General features: G+C 40.8%; 1 protein-coding gene across 3 annotated transcripts in view; it reads right to left on the bottom strand.

Annotated features, from left to right (window-relative positions):
• The window catches only part of MACROD2 (mono-ADP ribosylhydrolase 2), an 896,489-nt gene that overhangs the window by 70,942 nt on the left and 814,823 nt on the right, over positions 1-10,724 (bottom strand). For all 3 annotated transcript variants that reach the window (XM_074150306.1, XM_074150308.1, XM_074150307.1), the window contains exon 10: positions 3,970-4,011. In XM_074150306.1, the coding sequence (XP_074006407.1) occupies positions 3,970-4,011 (42 nt within the window). The remainder of the gene's footprint in view (positions 1-3,969; positions 4,012-10,724) is intronic.

The following is a 10,724-nucleotide window of genomic DNA, read 5'->3' as shown; positions in this document are numbered from 1 at the left end:
CATGCTGGCTGACTGTGGCTTCTGAAATAATGAATAGGTGGTTAATTAGGATGCTCAGGACAGAAAAGGGATAACCAGCAGGGCACTTACTATGAACAACTATTAGATGGGAAATGAGAGACAGTAGCATGGCAACATTCATGCAGGTGAGGTCAAAAGGTTTTGGTACCTGGTGGAAAGTGAAGCTGAACAGGTTGAGGGATAACAGAGATTCAGAACTGAAACTCTTTTCTGTGTGGGCTTTTGTTTGGTTGTTAGTTTTTGGTTTTTTTTACTGGTAGAAGAATTAACTTATGTCAGTGCATAATAATGCGATACTATTGTGTAGGAATCTGGACCATGCTTCTCATAACAGCACACGCTTCTGTGATTTCCACATGCAATTACTGCAACTGCGCACACAATTATGGCAGTATTAGGGCTTATTTTGCACGCTTCTGTGCATGGATATGTGAATCTATGGGTATAAAAGCAAAGTCCTTCAGAAGTTAAAGTTTAGAATAATCTTCCCTTAATGGAGCTTAAAACATTAAGCATCATGACTCAGCAGTGTTAAATCACTCAAGTTAATATTCTTGTCTAAAGAATATTAGGCCATCTGATCTTCTCTTTGCCTGTGTGGGAAATCATTCATAAAGGAAAGCTGAGCTGTAGAACTGCACAGGTCCATACCCGATGCTACTGTATCTGCCCTTTTGACTCAAGCCATTCTATCAGCAAACTGTACGACATATGATAACACCAAAGCGCTTTGAATTAAATGGTGCAGTTAAGTCAGCAGTTGCTACAAGATACAGCATCGAGAATAACAAACTGATGGCTTAAAATCCCATGAGTCAAACGCCATTGGAAGAGTGGTCTTGAGTGTGTATATTTAATAAAACTAGGTTATTTTTACTTTTAAGTGTTTTTCTTATTCTATTACAGCCAATATATGCAGTGATGTTATGTGATTAACTCTCTAAAATGATCATTCATGCTTGTTGATCTTATAGCATTAATGTAGATATTAATGAAGATTATCTGGCAGACGTAATTATGATATTCCCTTATTTATTTTGATGTGAAATCACAGAAAGGCAGGCCTTTCTGCATCTAATGAGATATTTGCACTTCAGGGTGGTAGAAACACAAGACAGATTACTTTCATAATGTATCCATCACTCGATAATACACACATTTGGTCATCTGTTATTCCTTACTCCCAGCTAATTCTCTAGCTGTTCCCAAGGCCTAAATCTGGTGCGCACTGAAGTCAATGGACATATTCCCACTGACTTCAGCTGACACAAGAGCAGGATCAGGGTTTTTTCCCCTAATCTTTCCACCAGGTTTAAATTAGGACCAATTCTGTAACTTCTGCCTCATTCTACAGCATTCTTCAAATGGGAATCAGTACAGACGCAATGAGTCTGCACCTCATCTGTGTCCCCATACTTCTACATGTTTTCTCTTGGTTTGATATTGGCCCTCAGGAATACCTAGCCAATAGGAAGTTGGAGGCATGGGAATTTAGGTGAATATGTGAATCTCTGCAAAAGGTTCTACAGATGTGTGTAGTTTGCAACATGTGCTCTCCAGGAATCCAACATTTCCTTTTGCTCATTTTTTTTTCTCTTTTTTTTTTTCCTTAAGCACAGGAATTGGAGAAATAACCCTAAAGCACATTGGATATAGACAGCTCAGAAAACCAGGGTCATCAATATTTGTGCCAACTGCTGACTCCATCTGCTGGAGTCATGACCCATGAAGTCAAGTGGAATGAAGAATGATTATTTAATTAATACCTTGAAGTGGTGACTACAAGTTACTACTCTCTTTTTCCCTTGGAACAGTGAAAAGCAGATATCCTTCAAATTGATAAAAATCTGAGTATAAAAACGAAAATTCCCCTCAATGCAGAATTTATGTATGTATTTATAGTTCCCACAAATGCATCCTACAATCGTTAAAAAGTCCATAGAGAAATAGGTCAAAAGGGCATAACTTCTGTGTATCTGCCCCACTACTGGAGCAGATATACAAAAGACACTTCTCTTTAGCCATGTATGTATTGATTGCTGACAATCAATGCACTGATTCCCAAAATATCTCTAAGCGATAAAGAAATAACCAAATACATGCTGTTGAAGCTCACAGAACCCTACAGGCAAACCTGTCAGTGAAGCTATGATCTCATCTATCTCATATGCACGAAGAAGCAGACAGGCAGGGAAATATCTTCCTCAAATGACTTAATTCAGTGATAATTTCCCAGAGCAGCTATGTAGCTTCACCTAAATTAATGAAGCTGTGAAGGATATAAGGCAAGAAAGAAGAGACTGACTATTAAGTGGAAATGTACTTCCTTTTAATTCTAATTTAAAATGCTTAAAAAAAAAAAATCAACGTAATTTGCATAATCTCCATAAAAGCAATAAGACAAAAAATGCAAAATAATTTGGCTTATAAAAATATACATGCCATGATAACTGTAAAAAATGAAATTGGAAATATTAGATGAATACTGTAAATTCAACTGTAGGATAATCTTTGGCAAATGTTTGTTGTATAATGACGGTCTTTATTTTTCTACTTTTATGTATGTACTACTATATCAATCACACTAATTGTATTAAAATTTCTAAAAGTTCCTATCCAGTAATCTTGACACCAAAAAGTAATTATAATTATATGTAATAAAATCAACAGGCCAGAACAGCCATAAAAGAATGTGCTAATCCATCAGCGTAACATATATCTAGCTGTGTATAGCCATGTTTTCACATCTATGCATATACACCATTCTTCAAGTATTTCTAATTTCTAAGCTAATTAACTCATTGCATAAACCTTCATAACCCATTTGTCTTTAGGACAATCTGGCCAATTTAAGCAACCAACATACTGCTTCAAAAGCTTTTACTTCTATTTTCTGGCTGGTACATCTCTGCCTTTCTCCATGCGGCTCTCCTTTCTGATCCCGTACCTTTTCGTAAAGAGAAGAACTGGAAGTTCCTGCACAGTGACCGGGCTATGATGGGATTTGGGTGACAGAGACCTGGGGGACATTGCACACACCTCATGTACTGTCACAGACGGGTACTAGCTGATTAGGAAGGAGAGGCAGAGAAGAAGAGTAGGGGGAGCTCCGTTGCATGCAAAAGGAGTTTTTTTCACTGCACAGAAGTCATTCATGGAACAAGGAGGTGTCCACTGAGAACCTCTCAGTGAAAGTCAGCAGGGAAAGTAACACAGGGTGCTGTGGTGAAAGCCAGTTACAAAAAGCCTGACCGCGAAGATTAAGTGGATGAAGCTCTCTACAAAAAACTAGCACAAGTCTTCTGACTGGAAGCTTTTGTCCTCATGAGAGAGATCTAATCCTCTGCCCTCTCCTTTTCTTCATCCTCAGGCCTGCCTTTCCTTTATACCTATCAGTCATTTCCATTTCAAGTCTATCCACATCCACAAAACCTAAACATTGACACTCGTTTTAAATAGCACAATAGAAGGACCACAAAAAAGTCCTCTAAAATGTTGTCCAATCTAGTTAAATGAATTAAAGAGTTTGCGGGAGAGTTTTTCTACTGTTTTCACTGCAAACAAATCATGGCCCCTAATCAGAATTGCAAATGAGTCTTGAATTGCTGTATTCACACCTTTTTATAGACAAAGAGACTGCAGAATTTTAATTATTTTCAATTCATGTTCAAACCAGTTATTAATAAAAAGCAACCGAGTATCACCCAGAGGCTCATAACAGATGATGACATTAAAAAGCTAATCTCAGCCATTCTTACTGTGTACTATTTATTATCAGGGATGGTTTACCCTATGTTATGTTAAAAACCAGAGATGACTGTCGTAACATTGGCAATAAATGATTGGCACTGCTTATCACAACCAAGGCAATTAGTTTCCAGAATTCTTTCAGTTTGGCTGATGCTTCAGAGAAGTGATATATTTTAGCATAAAATATTGTTTACTCACCTGTCTCTTCACTCAGCTCAGTCCCTTCTTCATTAGCATCATCTGTCAAAAAAATTGAAAGAAAATTAATTTTACATATTTTCTGGTATTTTTATTAATAAATATTCCATGTTTCAAATTGCCCATATCTTAGTTGGCCTCCTCCCATTTAACATTTTGCAGTGAGATCTGGAGGTGGATGGGAAAAGAAGGTTTTGATACTAGACTGTTACTACCAGATACAAGAAACGTAGGGAATAAAGACAGGGAATAAAATTGTGCATAATTCACAGAATTCTGCAAATTATGACTTGTATAAAATTAAATTGCATTCTCTTTTCTAGCAGAGTTTTTTGTTTACTTGTCAGGTTTCAGTTTGCAATATTAAGATCAATGGTAATGGAAACTAACAGTAGTATTTAGGTCCTAATTTACAGGGTCAGATCTTTACACCATGAACTCTGCTGAGATCCAAACGCTGGAACACATGCTATGAGGATTAAGCTCTGCTTTCATCAAGATTTGGAGCCTGCAACTTTATTTTACATGGCACGCAAACAGAACAATTGGTTAATAATAGAGGCCTCTGCTGGGAATTATGTTTGCTACAAGCATTAAAAATCACAAGTGTGAGAATCTTGACGGATGCTTGTGAATCTACAGTGGATGGGTCTGTATCCATTCGTCTCCCTCTTCCATCTCATTCAGACATGATCTGGAGGGCAGGACTTTCAGAAGCTGCTAAACGACAGCAGGTTACACTTCTCTTGAGTATGCTGTAGTCTGGCACAAAGGATCAGGACATTTTACTTCCTTTCTCCTTATTCTGCAAACAATTGCTTTGGAGATCAAAAGGCATGAGGACTCCGACTGTACAAATACAAATTTGTACACAGGAAGTTTAAGGAGCTTTGACAAGTAATTTTTGAGATAAGAAAATGAAAAATCTTGTTAAAGCCAATGGGAATTCTGCCATTGACTTCAACAGAGCCAGGAATTTCAACCAGAGTCCTAACATTTTTCAACAAACCACTTAGAAAACATTTGAGTAACACAGAGATTATTAATTATTCAGTTTTCAATAACATATTCTTTCCATGGAAGCATTTATAATGAAACCAGCACGATAAAATTTCAAATTAATCTAAGACTTGACACTAAATCAGCAGAATATAATATCTTAACACACATATATCACCTGGTCTTCTGCGGAAGTTCTTAATTATAGTTCTGTAAGTGACTTGGAATACAAAATTCCCAAAGCAACAGAATAGCTTCTAAGCTGGTGATAATGGACACAGACAAGAAATCTGATGTTATTAAAAAGTAGTGAAGTCATTATGCAATATAATTATGAAGAGGCAAAGACTGCTTTTGTGAACTAATTGTGAATTAAAGGCTGGTTTTTTTCTGGGAAAAGGAACCTAAGTCTCACTGAGAGGCAGTAAAGTCCTTACGTCACTTCTGAAAATGGGACTTGGGCTCCCAACTGCTTGGTGACATGATCCCTACGTCATTGGGGTGCCTTTGAAAATTCTACCCCAATCTACATCTTTATCTGAGTTTCACTTTGGCACACAGCACTCCCCAGTCACTTCATGTGCCTGTAACTCTTACTCTCACACTATTAATGCATCTGGTGGAAGTGCTTCCCTGTCAAATAAAAAGCAGGCTCTTTCACCAACCATGGTGTGGCTGGCTGAAATGACAAACACCATGTTGACAGAGCTCTATTCCCAAACCAATTATTTGAGATAAAAAACAGTGGTTTAGAAATCTGTATCCAAAATTCATTTACTTTCCCTCAAAAATCATAGAATCATAGAATTGCCCAAGTTGGAAGGGACCTTTCAGATCATCTAGTCCAACCGTCACTAAACCACACCTCTAAGCACTATGACGACCCATCTTTTAAATACCTCCAGGGATGGTGACTCAAACCACTTCCCTGGGCAGCCTGTTCCAATGCCTAATAACCCTTTCAGTGAAGAAATTTTTCCTGATATCCAATCTAAACCTCCTCTGGTGCAACTTGAGGCCATTTCCTCTCATCCTATCACCTGTTACTTTGGAGAAGAGATCGACCCCTCTTCATTCCACCCTCCTTTCAGGGAGTTGTAGAGAGCAATAAGGCCTCCCCTCAGCCTCCTTTTCTCCAGGCTGAACAACCCCAGCTCCCTCAGCTGTTCCTCATAAGACTTACGCTCTAGACCCCTCACCAGCTTCGCTTTTCTTCTCTAGACCTGCTCCAGCACCTCAATGTCTTTCTTGTAGTGAGGGGCTCAAAACTGGACACAGTACTTGAGGTGGGGCCTCACCAGTGCCCAGTACAGGGGGACCATCACTTCTCTCATCCTGCTGGCCTCAGTCTATCTGATACAGGTCAGGATGCTGTTGGCCTTCTTGGCCACCTGGGCACACCGCTGGATTGTATTCAGCCAGCTGTCGACCAACACCCCCATGTCCTTTTCTGTGGGGCAGCTTTCCAGCTGCTCTTTCCCAAGACTGTAGGATTGTGTGGGGTTGTTGTGACCCAAGTGCAGGACCCGGCACCTGGCCTTGTTGAACCTCACACTACTGGCCTCAGCCCATCCATCCAGCCTGTCCAGATCTCTCTGCAAAGCCTTTCTACCCTCCAGCAGGTCGACACTCCCACCTACCTTGGTGTCCTCTGTGAATTTACTGATGGTGCACTCGATCCCCTCATCCAGATCATGAACAAAGATCTTAAAGGGAACCATCCCCAATAACGAGCCCTGGGGAACATCACTTGTAACCGGCCTCCATTCACCACCACTCTCTGGGCCTGGCCCTCCAGCCAGTTTTTTACCCAGTGAAAAGAATGATATTACAGGCAGTTTCTTGGTTAATGAAGAAATAAAAGCAAGTAAAAATGTTTTTTACTGAAGCTCTACATGTCTAATATAAAGAAAAACCAGCGCCAAGATTGCAATAAACTAGATTTGTAATAGCTAGGTTTGGGGTTTTTTTTATGTTCCCTACACATTTTTTTACCGCGTCTAGAAGAAGCCTTCTAGAGGTCTGCTTTGGTTCGAAATACACATCACAGTTAACCCCAAAGCAAAACTGAGTGAAAACATAGGCGAACCCAAGAGTGAACCTTTGACACCAGTAAACATTTCCTTAAAGACATACCATCAATATTTCTTGCCCAAACTCCCCCATCTGAAAGATCTGAAATGAGGTCCTCTGTAACTCTCACCTTTACTCAAGAACTGTTAAAAAATAATTGACTAGGAAAACATCCTATAGTGCATGCACGCACGTACCAACTCTTGGTTCCTCTTTTGTCTGGAGAAGAACAACAGTGACCTTTCACATGGCTTCCCCATTAAAGCCCTGGATTTTGGGAAGCTCTACCAAGACGACCTTGCTAGAAAAGGAATGACAGACCTTGCAGCCTGGAGTGAGAAGAAAACTGACAGTGACTCCCTGCAAGGGTCAGCCCACACCCAAGAAAACTCGCATCAGTATTTAGAAGGCTTAGAACACAAGGAAGCCATCTAATCCAAAATGTGCCATATGGTTGAGAACGCAAAATTTCCCAGCTTATAAACTGGACTATAGTATATAAAATTAAGGTATTAGATCGGTGATGGGACAATAGTTTCCAGTCAAGTATAAAATAATTTACAGTTGAGAGTCAACCTATGATTGAAACTCGTCCTCTAACACTCGTGCTGTCTGGGGTAACTGTATCTCTCAAGATCACGGTGCTTTGCCTTTGAGAGCAAGATGCTCAGAGCATGCACATTTGTGTAAGTCACAGGCTCCCTGGCAGAGTCATGTACCAAGCGATGCCTGTTACTCTTCCATTTCCCTCTCCCTTGTTACCTGCCTAGCCCTCTGAAACAGAATAATTGCACCACACCTGCTCTTACTGACACGGGAGAAGAAGATGCCTTCTTCTGTCATATACTTTTTTTTTTTTCCTTTTGCCTTGCTGGTCAGGTTCTTTCTCTGGCTCACTAGTCATTGCATACAAGCAAATACAAGCCAGATGGCTAAAACCATCAATCTGTGTTAAGATTTATGTCAGGAACAGAGAGGTGAAAGGCTCTAAATACCGCTGCTAATCCCCAAAGCCATTAAACCGCCTCCTCCTTGTTGCTCACACTTCTATTTGCATTCTTCTTCATGTTAGCACGCGGAGAGTCAATGCTGTACAAACACCTTTTATTTTGAACTGTGCACGCATTGAAGAGCTCTTGCAGAAGAGCCAGCTCCCCACTGCAGGAGGCTGCTGTTTCATCTGCATTCAGGGGCTGCATCCCGGGCTGCCAGCGCTCCTCCAACAGCACTGCGCGCTGCTAGCTCCTTCCTGCCTTCCTCTAACCTCTCCTCAGCTGCCTCGTCTCATCCTTCAGGATTTGTTCCTTTTCTCAGCACTTTCTGCTGTTTCCCGATCGCCAGCCGTTTCTTTATTTCCAGCCAACCCACGTGTCCCAGCCTGCTCCTCCTCACAAGTGCGGCTCCAGGTACTGAACATAACCAGGAGAGGGGCTGGGTGGGCACTGTGGGACCGGACCACCCCCTGCCCCGGCCTCTGCAGCCTGTACATACGTGGCACTGGCAAACAGAGCCAAGAGATGGGCAGAGCTGCACAGGAGGTTGACGGGACAAGCCGGTGATCATACCGCTGATGCCTGAAAAAAAAGCGCAAACCAAACTGTCTAAACTGTGACAATACCAGGTTTCCAGCAGTGGAAAGGACCAAGGGAGTTCTCGCTCTCCACATTTCTCTCTACCATACGCTTGTGTTGCCAAAACTTTGTCCCAAAGCCTCAGCCGCCTATCTACATGATCATCTTAACACCCTTAGGGAGCTTTCTAATCATGTGTCTCACGTTCATTTTCAATCCTTAGTAACCGAAAAATCACTTTCTGCTTGCTTTGACCCCTGCTGCTCCCCAACAGGAACTTCACAATAGTGTACAGGCTCTATGTCGACATTTTTGTAGCACAGTAAACCACACAAGAACACCCTAGGGTTTGATGAAGCCCAAACATACACAGGGGTCACAATAACCTAGGAACTCACAAGCTCTTTGGGTTATTCTGATCCCTCCAACTCAGTTCTCCACTGGGAGGATACAACAGACTGACCAATAGCACAGAAGGGAACGTTTTGTTTGAGGAAAAGCAGATTTGGAAATCTCTGCCAGATGAGATCAACTAAACCCAGGCCTGATTCTTTTCACATCTACTTGTAAAAAGTTATATTTTCCATAAAGCTTTCCCTCATCCTCAGTGCTCATAAGAAGAAGAAAAAAAGAAAAAGGTAAAACAAAAAGATCCTTAACAAAAAAAAGCACATTCTCCTGCTTTGGAAAAAGAAATAGGACTTCTTTTGGTTCTGACCATTTGTATCCTTTAATCATACAATCCCGCATACAGAGCAATAGGGACTATATTAAACCTCCATCTGACAATAAGCAAGTTTAATAAAATGTTTTAGTCTGATTCTAAAGAAACTTCCACTGATGCGCTCTGTACATCCTGGCCTTACTGCAGCACTGGTGCAGTTTTTCTTCCCGTGTTGCTTAGATACACCAGTCCCACAACACCCCAGCCTCACTGAATGTAAAATGTGTTTGTAGCTTTTGAAGCCGTATCAAATAGAAATCCTTAGTACCAACCTCCTAAGAAGTTAGGCACTGGTTTTTTTTTTTTGTCACCACATAGATGGCTTCTTTTATGTACCGTATCACTTGATCTGCTCTAAAATACATATACCCCTACGAGCCTCAGCTGTATATAAAGGCTACGCGGTAGCTGCCATTCCCACTGCGAGTGAACTGGACGACATTGTTCCAGTGCAGGAAATGGTGCTCACAGCCAGGATCAGATTTGGATTTCTATTTCACAGATGCTTCTGCCTTACACAAAAGGAATGAGGCACTCTTTGGGAAAATATGCATCACTTTGGTTTTTTTTATTAAAAAAAAAATTCATTGCAAAACTTCCTTATTTCCTCCCTGCCCTAAAATGCTTAGAACAACTGAGTTTTGTTTACACAAGTGCTAAAGTGGATTTCTCACCCATATGTATGCTAATGTAGTAGTCACACACAAAATGGTATGTTTTGCATGTGGCGACACATTTCTAAATACAACCTTCTAACAAAATCTCATCAGTAACCTAAGGCAGAGGCAATCAAATGAGACAAACACAAATTTAACTGCATCCTTTGCAATTAGAAGCACTCGAGCACATGAAGCGACTCAGTGTCAGCGACCAGATAGGACAGGATATTTTTGAGTATGACATAAAATGCATTTGGAATGCTTTACATGGGATGCCATAATATGCGACACAGCAGAAAGAAAAGATCCCTGATCAAAGATGTATTCACGTAAGATATTACACAGAAACAGCTTCTGCTTGTTCACCTTCTGGTGCCAGGCATCCGTGTGTGAAGGACTGAGTACAGAACAGAACAGCAATACATTTCCCTCCCCCACCAGTCTCTCCCTGAGCCTAAGGTTACATATAGACCATGGTGATTAATAGCCACTGTTGGACCAGTCCTCTGTTGGCTGAACTAATCCTCTTTTTAACTATATTTAAGACCTACAGGCTCCGCAGCACCTCATAGAAAGCATTCTTATACCCTAACTATGCGCTGGGTGAAAAACTACTTCCTTTTGCTTGTTTTCATCCTGATTCATCATTTCCCAGGGCACTTTACACTTCTTGCCTTACAAGAGATGGTAAATGATTGCTCCATATTCACCTTTCTAATTACCGCACTC

Source organism: Numenius arquata, chromosome 7 (genome assembly GCF_964106895.1).
Source record: "Numenius arquata chromosome 7, bNumArq3.hap1.1, whole genome shotgun sequence".
NCBI classification, from domain to species: domain Eukaryota; kingdom Metazoa; phylum Chordata; class Aves; order Charadriiformes; family Scolopacidae; genus Numenius; species Numenius arquata.
Note: the sequence above shows the minus strand (reverse complement) of the source record. Positions and strands in the feature narration are given on the sequence as shown.